Source organism: Rutidosis leptorrhynchoides, chromosome 11 (assembly GCF_046630445.1).
Source record: "Rutidosis leptorrhynchoides isolate AG116_Rl617_1_P2 chromosome 11, CSIRO_AGI_Rlap_v1, whole genome shotgun sequence".
Lineage (NCBI taxonomy): Eukaryota > Viridiplantae > Streptophyta > Magnoliopsida > Asterales > Asteraceae > Rutidosis > Rutidosis leptorrhynchoides.
This window is the reverse complement of record NC_092343.1, coordinates 377,271,622-377,296,125: the sequence shown is the minus strand read 5'-3', so window position 1 is coordinate 377,296,125 and position 24,504 is coordinate 377,271,622. Positions and strand designations below refer to the sequence as shown.

Here is a 24,504-nt window from a genome sequence, read left to right as displayed (position 1 = left end):
CATGCATTATGTATAATAATGGTGTGTTTTTTATGAAACGAATGCAATATTTTCTAAAACATATCATATAGAGGTCAAATACCTCGCTATGGGACCAATGAATAACGTACTGCGTTTATAGTAATATGGACGGGTCGTTTCAGCTATGTCAGCCAGAACTTTCTTGATTAAGGAAACTTATTCCCTAAGTTGTTTCCTTGTCATTTTTTACCTATAAATAGGACCCCATGTAACTCATAAACCGTATGCACAAAAAATATAATGGAAAATCTCGTGTTTGCGCCTGTGGAGTAAACATTTCTCTGTATTTTGGAGTTGGGATATAACCACGTTAAATCCTTTGCTGTTTATCATTATGTTTTTCTTTATTATTCGTTTGTCGTTTGTGGGTTAGTAATTAGTTTAAATCCCTTTCGTGTTGGGGCTATCCGAATTCCTAACAAGTGGTATCAGAGCTTAGGCTCGGTTTTACGGGTCCAATGGCGAATTGGAAGTAAGAAGAAAAAGGCAATGTTGCTGATGTTTGTGGGCTCGTTACCATGAGAAAAACAAAGGGAAGGTCTCGCGATCGCGAGATTTGCTGCTGCCAGATGTTTCAGTTGGTTTTATACGACGGGCTAGAGATTTGTCTTGTCACATGTATCGAGACTAGATGACTCAGTTGGTTGCGATGATCTCAAGGGGTATGTCTATGTATTCGGGAGATTTGATCACACCGGGATTGGTCTATGTTCTGGAGATTTTATGATGCAACTAAATTGATGTATTTGTATTATGATGGTGATCTGTGTTCGCGAAGGGTTAAGGATTCAGACGTCGAGTCGATGAGTTCGTTGCGAATTAATTTTTCGGGAGATCCGGGTGTCGGATCTGAGTTCTCATTCTTCGCGATCCCGTGCAAAAGAATGATTGAACTTTCAAATTCTAAGTTTCAGGAGATGAAGTAGTAGAAAATTTGTATCTTGTTTGTTATCCATTGATCGACTTGATTTTTTTGGTTGTGGATAGTAGACACACTAATGTACATGTGGTAAAAATCTAAGGTTGATCTAAGTGTTGGATCTCAAGATATGATTTTTCGAATCTAGGCAGTTTACAGGATGAAATTTTCGAGTTGGATGACGCGAGCGCGTGGTGGTTTGTCTCGGAAACTTTGAGCGATACGAGCTATGTTTCAGAGATGTAGGTTTGTAATGGGATCTCAATAGGTTTATTTTTCTCTCGGTTTAAAGCGGTTGAATAACGAATAATATGCATCGTTTGAAAATCGATAGTGGGAGTATCGGGGAAGTTTGGTGCTTGCGGGGTTTGGAAACGGATGACCAATGGTGTTTGGTCGATATTCGAGGGATTATGAAGGATTATAGTTCCTATTCACTAAGAAAATTGATTGTCAAAGGATGTCAGATAGAACGCATTCGACGGTTGCTCGGTTTTGGTTGATGTTTCAACAAAAGGAGCTGTTCTTCTTCGAGGGTGATCTATTAGAAGTGTTTAGGTGATGGAAGAGAGGCGGATAATCGTGTTAGTCCCGAAATCTGAGCTTTCTAGGATCGTTGAGAGTGTTGGGAACTCGGTTTGAGTTTGGTAACTGACGGAAGTTGAAGTTAGTCGACTAATAGAGTGGTAGAGATGATTATGCGAAGTTGTTCTCTAATGTTCTCAAGATTAGTGTGATGATTTCGGGTAACACTAGGGCCTCGAATACTTGTTTTACTCTCCGATGGCAAAGAAATTTGCGACTGACTAGTGGTACAAACCAAGTCTGTTCTCGAGTAACCGCAGTTTTATTTTTTACTTGTACAGTGGGAGCGTGCTTGAAATGAGAAGATGGTGTGCTATGTGGAGGTCAGTGTACCAACGAGAAAGCGAAAAGATGAAAAGTTAGTATATTTCAAGGTTGTGACTGCGTTCTCAATGGAGCTTTGATGAAAATTCTATGAGGGCGTCGGTTGAATTTTTTGATTGTTGGGAAGGAAAATCATAGATAGAGGGTAAAATCTTATACGATGGTGATAATTGACATGTGTGTTCGGGATTTGACATGTCTAGAGTGATCGGTGAGGCGGTGTAGTCTTATGAAGAATCATATAGTTGAAGAGTCGCATACTTCAATTGATCTTCTGGTGTAAGAAGATGATCTTCGTGTTAGAAGATGGTGGTGCAGAAATCGAGATGACCCAAGCTAGTAACTATGAGATTAGATTATCGCCCAGCGGTGTTTTTTGGTGTCGAAAGACTTTACTTGCTCGTGGGTTAACGAGTGAATTTCGGCGTGATTCGGGTGTCTCATCCGGCGGTATCAAAAGGAGTTGGTAATCAGTTAATATGGAGTTATTGTGGGAGTTGAAGGAACATAGTTGACGGATTGGTGAAGGTTGTTTAATTTCTCCTTCGAGTGTGAGATTGTTGAGTGCGAAGAAGAACTAAACAAGAAAACTAAAGTTGGAGTTCCGTCTGTTGAAGGTTCGCGAACGCGAGGCTGATCAAGCATGAAGCTCGCGATCGCGAGGCTAGGTCAGCCAGAACTTTCTAGATTATGGAAACTTGTTCCCGAAGTTGTTTTCTTATTGTTTTTTTTTGCCTATAAATAGGACCACATGTAACCCATAAACCGTGTGCACAAAATATCTCTAGTTTGCTCCCGTGGAGTAAACTATTCTCCGTGTTTTGGAGTTGGGATATAACCACGTTAGATCTTGTGTCGTTTATCTTTATTTTTTGCTTTATTATTCGTTTGTCGTTCGTGGATTAGTGGTTAGTTTAAATCACTTGTCTTGTTGGGGGGTCTTCCAAATTCCTAACAATAATCGTTTATAACTATCATTGAATATATTGAATAATTAGATAATAACAATCGGAAGAGTCCGAGTCGTTTAAACAAATGAATTGAAAGGTTCTATGTATGTGTTAAAACATTGATCAAGTAAAAACATAGTCAAAAAGATGCATTTTAGGTGAATATATATAGAAATATTTTATTATTTATTTGCTAATGAACAAATAAGCTCGAAATGTTCCATCTTGGTGTAAATAAATTAATAACCGATTAGGTAAAATACTCTCTAATGACTACATCAATGTATACATAAATTTGACAAATCTCTATAATGACTACATCAATAACATAAATTTGACAAATTTGCTTTTGTATATTTTAGTTGTTGAACCCTCTTTGTCTTAGTCGCCTTAATGTAATTCTTCTTGTAAGGAGTTACGTATATAATGACTACTATATATTACGTTTTATTCTTTCAATATTATTAACGTGTTATTCTTTCAACGTGGTTTAAATTATTTGTATTAGACACACCAATCTTAACCATATGTTCCTAACTATTTAAGTATTGATTTGTTAATGAACAAACATGGTCGAAATGTTGAATCTTGGTGTTAATTAATAACCGATTAGGTAAAAGACTTTTTAATTGACGTATGTTATCAATCAAATCAAATTGTATATATAATTATAAATTATAAATTATAAATTACTGTATATTACAATTATTGATATTGAATATTGATATGGTAAATTAAACTAAACTATTTTTGTACGAATAAGTTGTATTACTCTTTCAACATGGTTTAATTAATTCGTGATGTCAAACCTATCTTAGATTTATCTTTCAATGTGTTGCTATAAAAGCATTAGCAAGCTGCACATTTCTTTACACAAATTCTCTGAAGTACCAAAGTTCATTGCAAAACAAGTTTATCACTTCGATTTCACTAATGACGTCTCATTTGCTTTTATTTGGTATCTTGTTTGCAACATGTTCACTTGCATTGGCATCGGACCCAGGTCCTCTACAGGACTTCTGCGTGGCCGATAATACTAGTGAAGGTAAATTATTATCTTGATCATATGACTAGACATATATATCCTTCAATTATATTCTCACGTTACGTAAATAATATAATTTTTCGCTTTTTGCTCATGTAGTACTCGTGAATGGTTTCGTCTGCAAAGATCCAAATGTCGTTACAGCAGGAGATTTTCTTTTCAAGGGGCTAGACCGTATGGGAAATACATCAAACCCCTTTGGGTCTATAGTGACACAAGTGTTTGTACAACAGTTGCCTGGACTTAACACTTTAGGTATCTCCATGGCTCGTATTGACTTTGCTCCATGGGGACTTAACGCTCCACACACACATCCTCGAGCCACTGAAATATTGACTGTCATAGAAGGTAGTCTTGAGGTTGGTTTTGTAACATCCAATCCTGCAAACCGTCTCATCACAACAACACTCGTGAAGGGTGATGTTTTTGTGTTCCCGGTTGGTTTAATTCACTTCCAACAAAATGTTGGAAATGGGTATGCTGTTGCGATTGCCGCTTTGAGTAGCCAAAATCCGGGAGTTATTACCATTGCTAAAGCTGTGTTTGGATCAAACCCTGATATTTCTGCGGATATTCTTGCAAAGGCTTTTCAGGTGGACGTCAAAACCGTTTATGAAATTCAATCAAAGTTCTAAAAAGTTATGTAATTAATCGTCTAATTCTGAGTACTTGGACGTATTATGTTAAGTGATTACCAATAAGTATGTTTTCATGTGTCCTGTTATACTTAAAAGTGAATAAAAGATAAATGTTATTTTGATTACGTTTTGTTTTTCAATCCTTTATAATTATAATTAAAAACATAAAAGTTAAGTTAACATCCTGATAGTTAATCAAACAATATGTAAAACAACATTCAAATAGTAGTACAAGATGTCTCTCATGTCAATGCCAAACCTACATAAACATTTTTTACTTTTATTTTTTTTATATTTTAGTTTCTCTATTTAAACTTGAATATTGGACAATAAATTACTGACTTTTTACCATGTTGAACTCGTATCTAGCTTATCAATACAGGGTAAATTATCACACGAGTGACCACCTTATGTCGAGTAAAAAAATATGAGGTAAAAGCTAAAAAACGTGAAAAAAGCACTCAACGATTGGAGCAAAACAAACTTTGGTAAACTCGATATCGAGATCCAAGAACTAGCAGATTCGGTTAGCGAGTGGGAAAAGAATGCTCAGATCAGAATTTTATCTCAAACCGAGAGGGATACGTGGTTGAACGAACGTAAAACATGGATTGAAAAAGAGAAAATCAAATGTAAAATGCTTAAACAAAAAGCCCGCATCAAATGGTCCCTTGAGGGAGACGAAAACTCAAAGTTCTTCCACAATTACGTCAAAAGGAGAAACACGAAAAATAATATTTTCGGCATTTCAATTAATGGTTGTTGGTCGGAGGAACCAAACGCAATTAAAGATGAAATCTTCAACCATTACTCGAACATCTTCAAAGCTAATAATGATTCTTCATGCTCTTTCAACCTTCAATCAAAGATCTTAAACGACAATGATAATGAGATGCTCGAAAACCCCTTTAGTGAATCCGAGATTTGGGAGGCAATTCGTTGTTGTAGTAGCTCTAAAGCACCCGGTCCGGACGGTTTCAATTTGAAATTCTACAAAAAATATTGGTGGTTAGTGAAGAATGATGTAGTTAACGCTTTCAACTGGTTTTGGTCAAATATGGAATTCTCCAAGGGGTGTAATGCTTCCTTTACCACACTCATCCCCAAAAAACATAACCCGCTAACCCCCAGTGACTTTCGCCCCATTAGCCTTATCGGGTCTTACTATAAAATTGTGGCAAAAGTTCTTTCAAAGAGACTCGAAAAGGTTATCCATAAACTCGTAGGTTCCGAACAAAGTGGATTCTTGAAAGGAAGATTTATTCTTGATGGGGTTCTCATCGCAAACGAAACTATCGATGAACTCAAACGACAAAAAAGAAAAGGTTTCATTTTCAAGGTAGATTTCGAAAAGGCTTTTGATTGCCTAAAATGGGACTTCTTGATGGAAACCATGGAGAATATCGGGTTCGGTAATAGATGGAAAAAATGGATCTTCGCATGCCTTAGCTCCGCCTCAATATCCATTCTCGTTAACGGATCCCCAACCCGTGAATTCACCCCGGAACGAGGTGTTAGGCAAGGTGACCCACTCTCCCCCTTTTTATTCATAATTGCGGCGGAAGGTTTAAACCTCCTTGTAAAGCGTGCCATGTTGTCGGGGCATTTCAAAGGGATAGAAGTCGGTAAAGAAAAAGTCATAATTTCGCACTTACAATACGCCGACGATACCATCTTTTTTGGTGAGTGGTCCCGTCACAACATATTGAACACCATGAAAATTCTCAAGTGCTTTGAAGATCTCTCGGGTCTAAAAGTTAACTTCCATAAAAGCAATCTATTCGGTTTTGGTGTTTCGAATGGGGACTTGGAAAGTATAGCTCTAAGAATCGGATGTAAAGCGGGTGATTTTCCTTTTACCTACTTAGGTTTACCCATAGGATTTAAGATGAACAAACCCACTCATTGGCTTCCGGTGGTGGACAAATTCAAAAAGCGACTCGCGGAGTGGAAATCAAAAACTTTATCTTTCGGAGGTCGGCTCACATTGGTAAAATCCGTTCTCTCTAGTCTTCCACTTTATTACTTTTCACTCTTCAAAGCCCCGTCCTCTATCTTAAAACAACTTGAATCGCTTCGTTGTAATTTTTTCTGGGGCGGGTCCGGGTCGGGTAAGAAAATATGTTGGGTTAAATGGGATGACACTTTACTACCTTACGACTCGGGAGGTTTAGACATTGGATCGCTTTCCGCCAAAAACCTAGCCTTGCTAGGAAAATGGTGGTGGCGGTTCAAATCGGAACCTTGCTCACTTTGGACTAAAGTGATTTCTAGTATTTACGGTAGGGACGGTGGGCTTGTCACTAACGACTTTTGCAGGTTTAAGAAACTCGGTGCCACTTGGTTTAACATCATCAATATCACTAAGGATTTCGAGAAAGCTGGATGGGATTTTTCGCATATTTTTTGCAGGTTTCTAAAAGATGGAAAACGCACAGCTTTTTGGCACGACCGTTGGCTTGGGAGCTTCATTCTGAAAGAAAAATACCCCCGATTATTTGCACTTGATACTGATAAAAGTTGCACCGTCTTCGATCGGGTGGACTTAGCTGGGTCATCCTTTTCATTCAATGGCAGTTGGCTCCATTCTCCAAGGGGCAGAAGCGCTAGCGATATGGAGGAGCTATCAAGTTTGATCGAGAACTTTACTCCACCTCAGAATACTAATAACGTTACCGAAGACTCGTGGCTTTGCACCCTAACAGATTCGGATAACTCTTTCACCAAACAAGTTTCGGCAAACTTAGACATGCTTCGTCTCCAACCTTCAACTGTAAAACCACCTACAAAACGCAACAGATCTGTCCCATTAAAAGTTGAACTTTTCGTTTGGCGAGCAAAACTTCATCGACTTCCAGTTAAACTCGAACTTGACAAACGTGGTTTAGACCTCGGTTCGGCTCTTTGCAATATCTGCCAAGACTCGTCCGAGACAACCGAACATATTCTTGCCACATGCCCCCAGGTTAAAGCTATATGGTTGGATTTTTACAAATGGTGGAATTTTTCTCCCCCGGCAGAACTAAACGTCGCGGATTTATTTTCAAGTAGCTGCAGCTCCAGTCTCTCATCGATAGGTTCAAAAATATGGGAAGCCACCAAGTGGGTCTGCGGTTATTCTATTTGGAGATATCGCAACCTAAAAATCTTTCAAAACCAAATCTGGGACATACCTTCAATTCTAGCGGATATCCAACTTTCATCCTTTAAATGGATTTCGGGTCGAATAAAGAAAGCTCAAATTCAATGGTCACAATGGCTCATTAACCCGAGCTCGTATTGCGTTGTTACATCAAGAGTGGGCATTGGCTAATACCCCACAGCATCCCCTATGCTTCTTGTGGCTAACCTTCTATAAGGCAAGATCTTCAGGGGTTAAACGGGCCTTGGGGTTTATGCTTTGTCGCTGCTCGATCAGCACTGTGTACTACTTCGTGTCCCTACTCGATTCGTTGAGTCCCCTCTCCTGGGGGTTTTACTTATAGTCGGTTTTTAATTCCATTTGTCTAGTAGTTATAATCGTTGGATGTTTGTTACTTTTCGGGGATGTATAATGTACATATATTTATATATTAATAAAATTATTTTGCCTTTCAAAAAAAAAAAAACAAGTGTCAAATTCAACTAATAAGATAACTAATAAAGAAGCAACAGTTTTTGGTTTGGGTCGGAACGTTTCAGCACACTTTTCCACAGGTTATACATGCTCGAGTCCAATAAAGAAGCAACAGTCGCTGAAAGAATCACGCAAAATAATGGACTTTCACTCGGTAATTGGTGCTGGTCACGATCTCCATACGGCCGTGTTCTCAATGAATTAACTGAACTAAACAATATAATTTCCTCCGTGACATTGTCCGAAAAACCCGACTCTTGGAAATGTTCTCTCGACCCTTCGGGCACTTACACCACCAAATCTATGGCACACTTGATAAACTCCCTTAAGCTTGGTGGTAATACCCTCAACATGACGATTCCCCGCAACAATCTACTACCACAAAAAGTCTTCATTTTCATATGGCGAGCATTTCAAAAAAAGATACCTACTAGATTCGAATTAGACAAACGTGGTATTGATCTCGACTCCATCCTTTGCCCTTTATGCGAATCAGACATAGAAACCATTGAGCATTCTCTTGTTCTTTGTCCAAAATCGGCCCAAATATGGAAACACGTACTAGATTGGTGGAACCAAGACCACTCACTAATTTCAAACCTTAATGACGCTATCATCAATAAGCAAACTTTCACACACAACAATCTCCGCTCTTCAATATGGCAAGCAACCAAATGGATTACATGTTACATGTTATGGAAACATAGAAACACAAAAGTATTCTCCAAAAAAGTCTGGTCCATTGCATCGATCCTCTCCGAAATTCAATCTCAAAGTTTTAGCTGGATCTCCAAAAGATTGAGTAAAAAGAAACCTATCATATGGCACCAATGGCTCATCAATCCTTCATTCTTTGTGGCGGATCCCCCACATCGTGTCGGCATCGGTTGATACGCTCCTACTCTCAAGCGTAGCCCTCGAATACTATATCTTCTACTGAGGGTTCGATTAATCGGGTTAGTCTGTAGTAACTTTGTTGGCGCTTGATCGTCACTGTTCCTCTCTCTACCCCGACTTGTTTTTTCAAGTTCTTATGCCCTCGCTAGTCTTTATGGTATCCGACGGCTACCCTCATAATTTAGTTCCCCACAACATGTATCTCCATTTCATTGTATAGATGAGTATAGGATCTTGTAATTAAATATTCCATTAATAATAATATATTTTGCTTTTCAAAAAAAAAAAAAAAAAACTAATAAGATAACTTGTTAACTTAGTTAACATTTGGTGTGAATTATCTAACATTGTTACTCCCTTAACCATTAACGTAATCCTAATCCTAGCAGAACCTTCTTGAGACTAAGAAGAATAAAAATCCCTTATTCCCTCTTTTGTGATAAATAACATGTTAACCAAGGTGCACCCTCTCACACTACTAGAAAATCGTTTATTCGCGACGAAAGTTGCATTTCTGCCCCACTTTTTTCTGAAATGTTGACTAACTTTCCCGGACAATAGCATGTCGTTCAGAAAGGTAATTTACAGAAAAACTTGGCTACAAAAAATTTCGCGGGTACAATACTCCGTTTTTGTTAATCCTAATTTTTCTTCTGAAAGATGATAATACGGTGGTTTAATTTGGGACAAGTGATTAGTGACTTATCTGGATTAATTAGATAATTACACATAAGCGTCATTTGTGCATATTCACTCATAGCCCGCCATGTCAGCAACATGCACCTGATTTACTATATGTTATTAGGACACGTGATTAGTGACTAATTATCTGGATTAACTAGATAATTACACATAAGCGTCATTTGTGCAGATTCACTCACAGCCCGCCACGTCAGCAACGTGCACCTGATTTATTATATGTTATAAATACGGAGTAATAATTTTATATATTGTTTCATATATATCAAATTAACACAAGTCCATTCTGATTGGTTAGCCATTGAGGCGCCACTGGTCTAGCCATCCATCACAATGAATGGCATTGTCTAGTTATCCATCGTCATCCACCACTTAGCCATCCATTTTGTGGTTTGAAAGCATATCAAATAACGGAGTAATGTACTTCACTTTATTAAAATTAGTTATACATTGTGCTCTCATATTTGTAGTATGGTTAAATAAATAATTTAGTGGTTGAGGAATGGTGTTATAGATGTTATTGATTAGTTATTCATCAGTGATAAAGAGAAAATGTTGACGTGACGTTGATATAACTGTCAACCATTGAATAAGGTTATTAATGGATGAGAATGATTTAATTAATAATCACAAATCGTAAAATGACACTAACACACATGTATTTCTTAATTAATATTATTCATATTTTCTAGTTTCTTTTTTGTTTTTTTCAAGTACATGAATATTTTTAATTCTTTTATATTTTATGATGAGTTTTATCCAATTCTTTTTACCTTTTATAAAAGACAAGATTTTTTTTCAAAAGTAAAAAACCTAAATATCTAGCAAGAACCGGAAAGGATACAATTAACCAAGAAAATGTCACCCCTTCTACACCAAATCTACCAGACCAAACAACATGCAAATATATTTATTTATTTATTTTTTGACAGCTGTTAGGATCACCCAAGGGACTTAACCACCCACTCGTTCATCACCTACACAGTTGTTATGGACAAAAACCAGACGGACATAGTGAATAATCCCGGACAAAGGACAATTAACCCATGGTAATAAATTAAAATCAACAAGTCAAACATCATGATTACGGAAGTTTAAATAAGCATAATTCCTTTATTTTATATCTTATCACATTTTTTAATTAGCGTACTTTTAATTATCGCAATTTTAATTACCGTCATTTTATTTATTGCATTTTAATTTATCGCACTTTAATTATCGTCATTTACTTTACGCTTTAAATTAAGTTATATTTATATTTGATATTTTACATTAGGTTTTAATTGTGACTTAAGACATAAAATCGACAAACCGGTCATTAAACGGTAAAACCCCCTTTTTATAATAATAATAATATTACAAATATAGTTTTAAAAATATAGCGTTAAACTTGGCTAGTTCCCTGTGGACGAACCGGACTTACTAAAAACTATACTACTCTACGATTAGGTACACTGCCTATAAGTGTTGTAGCAAGGTTTAAGTATATCTCATCTATATAAATAAATAAAACTTGTGCAAATTGTATCGTATTTCGTAGTAAAATATAATATTATTTCGTACACCTCCGCTCGCACATCAACACTCTAGATGATGTCATTAATCTTAAGTAATTTAGGATTAATTATTTTAAAAAAATACATTAATAACCTCGTTGCTCCTTTCCCAAATAAAAAAAACACCCTAAAAAAACACGCTCCTCTTTTTTTCTTCCAAATTGTGTCTCTTTTTTCTTCCAAACTACGCCTCTCCTCTTCATCTTCACCTTCAGCATTTCTTTGTTGTAAACGCAATTCACCATTAATAAATCCAGTCTTTTTTCACATGATGATTTGGGGGATTTGATAATAATTTGTTTCATCGTTCAAGTCCTGAAGATATGTGCAGTGTGCAATACAAGTTTGCATTACTATTTCACTATTTGACTTGCTTATAAAATAAATTAGATGCTTGATTATCATTATAAAATTTAATTAGATTCTCGCTAATTTTATGTCAACTAATTGAAAAAGCAATATTTCTCTCATGTATGAATAAAGAGACCGATTTGAATGACTTCACTACATTTGTATTTGCCATTCATTATTAAAAACGTCGTTGTTTGGCTATTTCTGAGATCCAATTTTTAAGTTTCTTATTGTTCGTATTTGTTGGTATAACAATAAGGTATTCAACGATTGGTGATTATGAAGGTGCATGGAAAGTTTTCGATAAAATGACAAGGAGGAGAAAAGTTGCATGGTATGATTAATGTTATACCTATTTGCATTACTTGATCACTAAATTTGTTTTGAGATTAGTTTTTGCATTTGACGTTTCTATCGTCTTTATAACGTTTCTATATTGGGTTGTTACTTTTATACAACTTAATGGTAGAAATAGTAGGTTAGTCCAAGATGTCTTCACCTGCAGGGCCTTACATGGTGCATAACTTCGTGCCCTTTACGTATTGTTGAGTTCTTGCATCTTGACCTGTGCTGATTAAGTTTTACTCTATTTGTTTTTAGTTTTAACCCTACATATATATCCTATATGCTGCAAAGTTCCAATTAAGTTCTAAGGATGGGAGACCCGATTTCTTGCATGAAATCGATTTCCAAACTGTGATTATCAAACCATGGGGGCCAAGAGATATACAATATATTGTGTTGATTTAGAACATAATTTATAAATGGTAAGATTATTGGTTGAGTATAATATATGATATTTGCAACTGTAATATTAGTTATTGGTCGAGTATAATATAAGGATGTACTTTTTTCAAGCTTTCATCTATGTATTTGTGTGTTAGTTATCCATAGCAGTATATATGGATTATCGATGATAATTATTTATTTGAAGTGTATTGATTCCTAATAAAAATACACAAAATCGATACATATAAATATACATAATAATGTTATAGTAATAATACAATTTAAAAAATTCCTTATTTGTGTGCAGGTATCCGTTGCTTAGATTTAAAGAAGCAAAGAGTAGAAGTGTGATTTTGTAAATGGCAGGCAGGTGGATGGATCTCTTAATTTATATCATGTAACTCACACATTACAAATAAAACGTGTTTACACCTTAGATTACATTTGTACGTGTTACCTCTTATAGTTTCTCTTAAATTCTCTTCTCAATTGTCAAATATATCATTAAAAAGATTTTATTAAACTAACCCGTGATGTCACGGGTCATTCAACTAGTATATATATATATATATATATATATATATATATACAAGAGAACTTCTCCCTCCTCTCAAAGCGAATGCTTCCCTCTTAATTGAATCAGACTTGATGCAAGGATTCGGCGCCTTCACTTGATGCTTTACGCCCACGCTTCGTTCACTCGACTAAGCAACGATTTCTTATCCCAAACCTGTCCCGAGGATAGGCACGATGCGGTATCAGAATAGAATAGGGGCATCGAGACCGATTGAGAAGGTGAATCAAACCCAACGAAACAAGAGAGGCTGCTGAAGAAGGAGCAAAGGCAGTGGATGCAATACAACACAGGATCAGCTGATTCAGCTAGAATATATATATATTGCCTTCGCGCGCTGTTAGAAAAAACAATAAGATATTTATGATGAGGAATATTCATTTGAATCTATAAATTAAGTTGACATTCATGTTATGAGAAAAAACAAGGGACACGAAAATCACATGTGATTGAAAGAACATAATTTCAAAAAAAAAAAAAAAAAAAAAATTAACGAAAAAAAATTTTCAAAATAAATTTATTTTTTCGAAATTTTTTTTTTTTCAAATTTCTTTTTACAATCATATGTGATTTATCTGCACAATCACATGTGATTGAATTGTACAATCACATGTAATTGGATTTGACATGCATAATAACATGTAATTGGGTTTACAATCACATATGATTGACATGCATAATCAAATGTGATTGTAAAAAAAAAATTTCGAGAAAAATTTTTTTTTTAACACAAAAAAAAAATTTCGAATTTTTTTTTCTAATCACATGTGATTTCGCGCCATATGTCGCGCTTTCATTGGACTTCAAGCAAATTAATGGATCCAAAGGATTACAACTCTATTTATGATATATGACTGGATACAGAAGCGTCTAAAATGTTTCGTTGATAAGTTTATAACTTATTAACAAGGGCTATGAGATATAGAACTGTTTCGTTGAAGAAATAGGCACTTCTTTTAGATATGGTGATAAGTTTATAACTTATTAACAAGGGCTATGAGATGAGAAATATTCAAATGAGACCAACTTTTAAGTTGAGATCCAAGGAACCAATCAGAGTACGACACGTGGCGCGATAATCACATGTGATTGAAAAAAAAATAAAAAAAAAATTTTCAAAAAATTTTTTTTTTATTTTTGTTCGAAAATTTTTTTTTTGAAAATTTTTTTTTTCGAAATTTTTTTTTTCGAATATTTTTTTTCGGAAATTTTTTTTTTCGCAATTTTTTTTTGACATGCAGTAAATCACATGTGATTCTGAATGCCAATCACAATTGATTGTAAAACTCAATCACATGTGATTCTGCATGTGAAATCCAATCACATGTGATTGAATTTTTTTTTTTTTTAGTAAAATGACAAATTTCAGTAAATTTGTGTTAAAACCTTTAAACACCAAGTTTTTGATTAAAACTTGATTAAATCACCGAATTCAAGTCTGAAATTTTGAATATATGATCACGAAACGCTAACAAACTTGATCAAATCACTCAATTAAAGTCTGTTTTCGGTTGAAATTATTTTTTTAAAAAAAAAATTTGAATTTTTTTTTTCAATCATATGTGATTAGATTTGACATGCAGAATCACATGTGATTGGGTTTTACAATCACATGTGATTGAAATTGAAATGCTAAATTTATAAAAAAAATTAAATTTTTTTTTTAAAAAAAAATTATTTAAATTTTTTTTTTAATTTTTAATTTTTTGAAAAAAATTTTCAATCACATGTGATTGTCGCGCCACATGTCGCGCTCTGATTGGTCCGTTAGTTTTCAAGCAAATTATTGGATTCAAGTGATTACAACTCGCTATGAGATATAAAACTGTAGAACTGGTACTGTAACTTCCTAAAAATTTGCATAAATTTGCATTGATCGAAGGATTGGTGCATAATATTTCCGTTGTTAGTATCACTTAGAAAAATAGTATCATCTATAACAGATAATTTCACTATCATTTTTGATAGTTACATCACATATGTGCACACATATGTGATTATTCTATCAAAAATAAATGCACATATGTGATTATTGTTGGAAACTAAACTTGATTTGGGCTATTTGTTTTGGATATGGACTTGCAAGTATACAAGTATATGGACCAAGATTGTAGTCCAATATCTAGAAACTTCATGTAATGTGTAGTAGTCAATGTGTATAGAATAATCATGTAAAAATATCTAAGTCTAGAAAATACTTAGGAAATATCTAGATATTAGTTGATGAAGAGTTCTAGACTACTCCATTGAGTAGTATAAATAGAGGGCTTCACCCCTCATTTGTAATCAAGCAAAACAATAAGCAATAAAACAAAGTTTTCAAGATCAATCAAACATCTAAATCATCAATCCTCTCTTCCACAAATAATATACCTAGCCTCCTATTTCCAACAAATTGGTATTAAGAGCTTGGTTCGACAAGATGATGACCAACAATGTCATCACGTTTCCTCGCCTCACAAAGGATAATTATGATCGATGGAGCATCCAAATGAAGACCTTCCTAGGTGGACAAGACTTATGGGAGATTGTGGAGGAAGGCAATGAGGAACCTACAGAAAAAGGTTCTCTCAGCAAGGAGAAAAAGTTATTGAAGACCAACGATCAAGAGGCTCTTTCCATCATCCAACAAAGTGTAGATGATGGAGCTTTTGAGAAAATTGCAAGTGCAACCACCGCCAAGAAAGCATGGGAGATCTTGGAGAATTCTTTTAAGGGAGTTGATAAGGTGAAAAAGGTTCGACTACAAACACTACGAGGTGAGTTCGAATCCTTAAATAAGAAAGACTCGGAATCAATTACTGATTATTTTACAAGAGTCTTGGCGGTTGTCAATCAATTAAAGAGGAATGGTGAAACTTTAAGTGATGTGAGGGTCATTGAGAAAATTCTTAGATCATTAGATTCAAAATTCGACTATATAGTCGTAGCCATCGAAGAATCTAAAGATCTAGAATCAATGACTATCGATGAACTCATGGGTTCACTACAAGCCCATGAAGATAGGCTCAATAAAAATAATAAGGAGCCATTGGAGTAAACTTTACAAGCAAAACTGTCTTTCAAGGAAGAGAGCAGTGAAAAGACTCATCAACCAAGTCAAAGAGGTCGTGGTCAAGTACGTGGTCGAGGACGAGGGCAAGGATATATCAAACATGGAGGTTATAGTTCTTACAAAAAAGAAGAAAGAACTCAAGATTTTCACCCGACAAGAGGTCGCGGGAGAGGCTACACAAGTAGAAGGCCAAGGTATGACAATTCTCGAACCAAATGCTATAATTGTCATAAATTTGGCCACTATGTTTCGGAATGCGAGAAGTCAAACAATTACGTGCAAGAAAGAGCAAATTTTACACAAGAAGATACTGAAGCCGTGGAAAACACTTTGTTACTAGCATGCAAAGGTGAAGATAATAGAGAATCAAATTTGTGGTATCTCGACACGGGTGCAAGCAACCATATGTGCGGTGACAAAAATATGTTTTTGGAGTTAGACGAGGTAATAAGTGGAAATATCTCCTTCGGAGATTCCTCTAAAGTCCCGGTTAAAGGCAAAGGTAAGATCCTCATCCGCTTGAAAAATGGAAGGCATCAATTTATCTCTAACGTGTATTATGTGCCCAATATGAAGACAAATATACTGAGTATTGGACAACTCTTAGAGAAAGGCTATGATATTCACATGATAAATCGTAGTCTTTATCTGAGAGACCAAAAAGGAGGTTTGATTGCTAAGGTGCCAATGTCAATGAATAGGATGTTCTTGCTAAATATTCAACATGACATTCCAAGATGTTTAAAAGCATGTTTCAAAGATAATTCTTGGCTTTGGCACATGAGATACAGGCACTTAAATTTTGGAGGCTTAAAATTATTATCAAGTAAAGGAATGGTGAAGGGTTTGCCTCCAATTAATCATCCGGATCAAATATGTAAGGGATGCCTTCTAGGAAAGCACTTTCGAAACAGTTTTCCAACAGAAGCTTCTAGTAGAGCAAAGAAACATCTAGAACTTATTCACACGGATGTGTGTGGACCCATCAGCCCACCGTGGTAAAAATAGATATTTTCTTCTATTCATTGATGATTTTAGTCGAAAGACATGGGTCTATTTTCTAAAAGAGAAGTCGGAAGCTTTTGGAATGTTCAAGAAGTTTAAAGCATTTGTGGAGAATCAAAGTGGTCTCACCATAAAGGCGATGAGATCCGATCATGGAGGAGAGTTCACATCTAAGGAATTCAAGGAATTTTGCTACAACAATGGCTTACGACGCCCTCTAACTCTTCCGTATTCACCTCAGCAAAATGGTGTTGCGGAAAGAAAGAATAGGACCATTCTTGATATGGCTCGGAGTATGTTAAAAAGCAAAAGGATGCCTAAGGAGTTTTAGGCTGAGGCAGTGGACTGTACGATCTATCTAGCAAATCGTTCGCCCACTAGAAGTGTGAAGAACAAAACGCCCATTGAAGCTTGGAGTGGAAGGAAGCCTGGCATCTCACACTTATGAGTGTTCGGAAGTGTGGCATATGCTCATGTGCCAGATCAGAAGAGGACGAAGCTCGATGATAAAAGCGAGAAACTAATATTCGTGGGCTATGACTCAAGTTCGAAGGGTTACAAGCTATACAATCCCAAGAATGGTAAAGTAATCTCAAGTCGAGACGTGGTGTTCGATGAAGAAGAAACATGGGATTGGAATGTTCCCGAAGAGGAGAACTACGACTTTCTCCCTTATCCATTCGAGAGTACTGCAAGGAACGAAGAATATCTAGAAGTTCAAGAACCTTCTAGTACACCATCTCCGCACTCTCCACGTACTCCAACCACTACACCTAATGAAGTGACACCAACATCAGGAAGAGAATCAAGTAGGCTACAACATCACACAAGGAGCATTGAGGAGTTGTACGAGGTAACACAGCCTATGGAGGATCTATCATTGTTCTGCCTTCTTGCCGATTGTGAGCCAATAAGCTATTAAGACGCAACAAAAAGTCAAAAGGGGAAACATGATATGGACGAGGAGATTCAAGCAATCCAAAGGAATGATACGTGGGATCTTGCTACTCTACCAAGAGGGCATAAGGCTATTGGTGTAAAGTGGGTGTACAAGGCCAAGAAGAATTCCAAAGGTGAAGTTGAAAGATACAAGGCAAGGTTGGTGGCGAAGGGATATAGTCAACGAGCTGGCATAGACTATGAAGAAGTATTTGCTCCCGTCGCTCGTCTAGAAACTATAAGATTAATAATCTCACTTGCGGCTCAGCATAATTGGAAGATTTATCAAATGGATGTCAAATCTGCGTTCCTTAATGGCCACTTAGAAGAAGAAGTCTATATAGAACAACCTTTGGGATACATCGTGAAAGGCCAAGAGAATAAGGTGCTGAAATTGAAAAAGGCCTTATACGGGTTGAAGCAAGCGCCTCGGGCATGGAATAGCAGGATAGACAAGTATTTTCAGCAGAATGACTTTACGAAATGCCCCCATGAGCATGCCCTCTACACCAAAGTTAGCAATGATGGAGATGTTATGATTGTGTGCCTATACGTGGATGACTTGATATTCACCAGTAGTAATCCCAAAATGTTTGAGGAGTTCAAGAAAGCAATGGTTCGGGAGTTCGAGATGACCGACATTGGACTTATGGCTTATTATCTTGGGATCGAGGTAAAACAAAAGAAAGAAGGAATATTCATATCCCAAGAAGGTTATGCGAATAAGGTGCTCAAGAAGTTTAAGATGAATGACTGCAAGTCAATGGACACACTGGTGGATTGCAATCTCAAATTGTCAAAAGTTGATGAAGGATACTTGGTGGAACCATCACAATACAAGAGTTTGGTTGGAAGTCTGAGGTACCTAACCTGCACGAGGCCAGATATTCTCTACGGAGTTGGACTAGTAAGTCGGTACATGGAAGCACCTACAATAAATCACTTGAAGGCGACCAAGAGTATACTTAGCTACATCAAAGGTACGATTGACTATGGCCTGTTTTATTTGCCTTCTGATCACTTCAAGCTAGTTGGATATAGTGATAGTGATTGGGCTGAAGACATAGATGATCGTAAGAGTACGAATGCTTTCGTGTTCTATATGGGAGATACGGCGTTCACATGGAGCTCGAAGAAACAACCCATTGTGACTCTGTCAAAGTGTGAAGCCGAGTTTGTAGCAGCAACATCGTGCACCTGTCATGTAATATGGCTCAGGAAGTTACTAAATGAGCTTAAGTTTTTTCAAAAGGAACCTACAGAGATATATGTGGATAACAAGTCTGCGATTGCTCTAGCAAAGAATCCAGTCTTCCATGATCGAAGCAAGCACATCGATACGAAATACCATTTCATCAGGGAGTGTGTTACAAATAAAGAGGTGCAGATAAAGTACACGAAGTCATTCGACCAAGTTGCTGATATTTTCACAAAGCCTCTAAAACACGAGACTTTTCAGAGATTACGGAATATGCTCGGAGTGAAGAAATCAAGTTTAAGGGGGGCTGTTGGAAACTAAACTTGATTTGGGCTATTTGTTTTGAATATGGACTTGCAAGTATACAAGTATATGGATCAAGATTGTAGTCCAATATCTAGAAACTTCATGTAATGTGTAGTAGTGAATGTGTGTAGAATAATCATGTAAAAATATCTAAGTCTAGAAAATACTTGAGAAATATCTAGATATTAGTTGATGAAGAGTTCTAGACTACTTCATTGAGTAGTATAAATAGAGGGCTTCACCCCTCATTTGTAATCAAGCAAAACAATAAGCAATAAAACAAAGTTTTCAAGATCAATCAAACATCTAAATCATAAATCCTCTCTTCCACAAATAATATACACATAACCTCCTATTTCTAACAATTATTTTATCAAAAATGATGGTGTACATATCACCATTATAGTATAAGCATGGTTGAAAAAATTGGAAAAATCGGCTGAGAACTCGGCGATAACTCGTTTTCGGGTGGCTGTCGAGTTCTCATTTCAAAAAATCGGTCAACTTCCTATTTTATCAGTCAAGGACCGATAAATTGAGTATATCAGTCAAATCTTGGTCAACGTCCGATAAATTGAATATCTTGGTCAAATATCGGTCAACATTGTTTGTAGCTATATATTATATAATGTATCATAAAAATTATCTCAAAAGTCTAATATATATATATATATATATATATATATATATATATATATATATATATATATATATATATATATATATATATATATATATATATATATATATATATATATATATATATATATATATATATATATTAGAAAGTCAACGTTAGTCAACAAACGACTTCTTCCGAGCTCTCCCCGAGTTCTCCGAGAACTCTCAAGAATGTTCCGCCGAGACCCCCCGAATTCTGAGTTCTTCGACCTTGAGTATAAATAACAATAAAACTTTGTTTTGTTAGCTATTCATTCACAAAATAATATTAGTCAAAATCGGCATTTGCCTGAGTGGTATCGCGGTGGTGTCTAGCACCCTCGCCGGGTAAGAGGTCCAGGGTTCGAACTTGGCTTCTGAATGACCAAATTAAACATGGACTGAAATAGGCTCCATTGAGGTCAGCCCAAAGGGAAGGTTTTACCGACCTGATCCGTGACTAAGGTCCGGCCCGCCTGCCCCTCGGGATGGTTTAAGGGTTCGGATCCCTGTGATTGTGGTTCGGGTTTCCTGTCCGAACGTGTGTGTGCGCAAATGATGACTAGGCTTCGGTCCGGATGCAATCTTGCCGTTAAAAAAAAAAATTATATATAACACATTCAGAGTGCAACTTGCAATCGTCACTACTAAAAAAACAAAATAACAAGGGAGAGGTCGGTGCTATATGTTCATTCAAATGCATGTAACTAGGTTTTCCATACGTATTTATTTATTATAAAAGATTTGTTTGACTTTTTGACTAATATATAACGGATAAAAATAAACTATGACCCATTCTTATTATTAGAACAGTTATCTCTCCGTTTTCTCGCTAGTAAAACTAAGACAACAACTCTTTACCCTTTGCCACGGGCGAAGAAATCTGACAATCACAACAAAGTCCGAGTCGTTTAAACAGTTGAACTGAAAGTTTCAAAGTCTGTTAATTAACAATTGATTAGGTAAAATCTAGTCAAAATGATGCATTTTAGGTAAATATAAATATTTAGAAATGTTAATAAATATATTGATTTGGTAATGAACAGGTAGAAATGTTTAATTTGGTGTTAATTAATTGGATTTTACTAATGACAGCTCTTAAAACCCTCGTTAAAACTCATAAAGTTCCTTTATAATCGATTAACATGTAACTAGAGGTGATCGCGGTACTATACCGGTACCGAACCGGTTGGTACCGCTAATTTTTTTTACACTTAAGTGAGTACCGAATACCGTACCGCGCGATATATCTAGTTCGGTATCAGTACGGTACCGGTATCGGTACGATAAAAAAGGTACTATACTTGTTTGGTACCGAAATATAGATAACAAATTAAAGGTATTTACATGTAAATGGTTTTATTTAAGTTGGACAGTAATCCACCATTTAGGTTAAAATACTAGCCCTTGAGTTTGGTTATGAACATAGATGATACTCTGATTTCGTATGTACTCTTCAGAGATCTCCAACTATATAGTTTAAAATAAATTATGACGGAATTTTTTTTGAAGAATTATCTTAGTTTTAAAAAAATATGTCAAAAAACAATCCATATCATGTGATATGTCACATGTAAAACGATCCTTTGCTATAAACTACACAGCTTACATGTCTGTGAGAAGCGAGTAGTCATTAAAACTGAAACTATACTATCCCAAGTTAATATACAACTGAAACTAAAATGGTTTGCCTACAACCACTCTATGAATGGAGAGTATATTAAGAAAAAGTAGATAATAAAGCCTAATTTTCTTTAATAAATGAATGTTATACGTTCATTAAATGTGTCTATTATTTTTATATTGGTACCGACGGGTAGTAAATGAAAAAAATACCGGTACCATACCGAAAGTACCGTATTCAAAAAATTTGATAATTCAGGTACCGAATACCGTACCAATTATAATGGTACGGTACCGGTTTGGTACGGTACAAATATGGTAACGGGAATTCGGTACTAATGCTCACCCTTACATGTAACCACCGTGTACAATAATTTACTACATACTAATGAACTGTAGTAAAATCCTAATTAATAACTCATTGGGTAAAAGATTATGGAATTAACGTATGTTATCAAAATATATATAGTCCGAAAAAATAATGTCATGTATCTAAATTGTCAAGATTACAATTTAAATTTTGAGTGAAATTGAGATCATATTGCCTAGATGACAGTCAGGTTATTGTCATGTAGACGACAAGTAGATTTCACATTGTTAGGACTCCAAAGTTATGATAGTGTTATTGTGAAACAAGCTTATTAGATGGTTCCTTAGAAGAGGGTTATATAAGAAACCTAAGTAGTCCTAATTAGATAGTCATTGCATTGTAACTGAGTTTAAGAAGCTGTGGAATCTTTTGTAACCGAATCTCCCTAATACCGAATCTGTTTACTAGTACACCCGAATCTCATTCTAACACTTGTTTCTTCGATTCTCATCATGATCCGACCTATTATGTGGTATCAAAGCTTCCAGGAAGTTATTCTCTATCACTATATCGATCCAAAGTTCGAAGATTTCAAGTTCTGTACACATTCGGTTAGATTGAATCAGATTCGGCAAGTTCGAAATAGATAATCCGACGTTCAGATTTGTGTGAAAAGTTCAACGAAGGTTCATTATAATCATTAGGAAGGATTTCGATCAACTAAACAGCTTTACAACAAGAATTATAAAGAATCAAGCTATTTTGTAGAGTTCATGGCTAAAACTCTAACATTCGGTTAATTCATGATTGTTTCTGTATTCAATTGAAGATCAGTGAATTCAGTTGTGTTAATGAGGTGATTAGGCATCTATTTGACGATTTGATTTCATCATTTGATCACAATTTGGCGATTTGATTCTCATTCGTTAAAATAACTGCCTCACCGAATCTGCTTCAACTTGCAAATTCAGTTAAGATGTTGCTGATTGAGGTGTGTTTGTGATTCAATCACATTCGGTTAGGTGATACGAAGCTAATTCAAGTGATTTCAACAGAGTTTCGATCAACTTTCTCATTTCCAGACTTAAGATTTGGGATATCAACTGCTATAATTGACATTCGGTTACATCATCCGGTTAAATTGTTTTTTCACTTGATACTAACTTGTTTCCTTTTGCAGAAAGGTTATTGTAACACCCTGATTTTTTTTTATCACAGCGGAAGTATATACATAATTACCAAAATAACCTTAGTTAACATTCATTACAACATTCCAAAACGATGGTGTTACATAAAAACATTTCAAAATCAGAAAACATCAGAGTTAAGCTCGTAGTCAAACATGTCTTCTATCCCGTCCGTAACACCCATCCTACAGCAGTACCTAAACCTGCAAGGGTGGAATTGTGGGGGATTAGCACAACTGCTAAGTGAATGGATACTATCTAACAGACCAAGCATAAGCAACTAAACATGCAAGGGTCACAGATATGTTAACGCCCTGAACTGGCATAAAACAACAACTGACAACATGAGGATCGGCGGCTTGTATGAGCACACGACTTAGCTGATCAGGCTACAGTCTACCGATAGTCCGCTTTACTGAATCCACTGCATAACTATCCAGACGCAACACATGCGTCCTTCTATGCTATACTGAACAATCACTAACATCATGACCCGACCAGGCTACCACGGTTGACCTCACACAAAGCATAGCAATAAGGAGTCTGAACAAGTAGCGTGTCAGCTACTTAATACTCTATCCGGAGATAGACCCACTCACCGAATACCAGCAACTAGCTCAGATAATCTATCACTGAACTGCTTCCTTATCCTTATCACGTGAACAGAAGGAAAATCAAGTTAGTTTCTGTCTGTTAGCACAAAACAGAACAATACATTAAATCAGTATCAAAAGCGCCGCTAAAAAGTCTACTCAACACTTATGCATTTTCAGAATTTACATCCTGATTATCATAAGTCACGCAGACAGCATAACAGCTAGACATCGACACTTAATAAAATTTCCACTGCCTAAGACCATCGGCCGACTGACCAAGACAATCGGCCGACCGTCGTCACACCATCGGGCAATGGTCTCTTCCACCGACCGAACGTCTAATGTCATTTCATTATCCGAAGAACTTCCACTATCGATCGATGGTCATGACTATCGGCCGGTTGTCAGTCACCATCGGTCGATGGTCAAAGATCATCGGCTGAAGGTAGTTCATCAGCTGCAGCATTAGCAAAGTGACGGGTTTCAACCCAAAATCACCAAATATTGATTTTGAACAAGTTTTTGACCTCAAAACTTAACACATCTTGTACACTAAATCTTTAGGAGCATAAACCCACAAGTTTTAAGCATAAAGAACAATAAATTGTACCAATTTTGACATCAAGACTCACTTTTATAAAACTTAACTAAAACACCCAATTTGACACTGATTTGATCACGAAATCAAACACACTTTACCTTCTTAGAATCATAACAACAC

The 24,504-nt window shown here is 36.0% G+C and overlaps 2 protein-coding genes across 2 annotated transcripts; both read left to right on the top strand.

The window, feature by feature from the left end:
- The first annotated feature begins 3,693 nt into the window (after positions 1-3,693).
- Positions 3,694-4,479, top strand: LOC139874269 (putative germin-like protein 2-1). Its single transcript, XM_071861723.1, has 2 exons — positions 3,694-3,844; positions 3,944-4,479. The coding sequence occupies exons 1-2, from the start codon at positions 3,733-3,735 to the stop codon at positions 4,477-4,479; spliced, it is 648 nt and encodes a 215-aa protein (XP_071717824.1). The 5' UTR covers positions 3,694-3,732.
- A 3,706-nt stretch (positions 4,480-8,185) lies between these two features.
- On the top strand, positions 8,186-8,989 carry LOC139875971 (uncharacterized). The gene has a single exon (XM_071863266.1). The coding sequence runs from the start codon at positions 8,186-8,188 to the stop codon at positions 8,987-8,989; it is 804 nt and encodes a 267-aa protein (XP_071719367.1).
- The last annotated feature ends 15,515 nt before the right edge of the window (positions 8,990-24,504 follow it).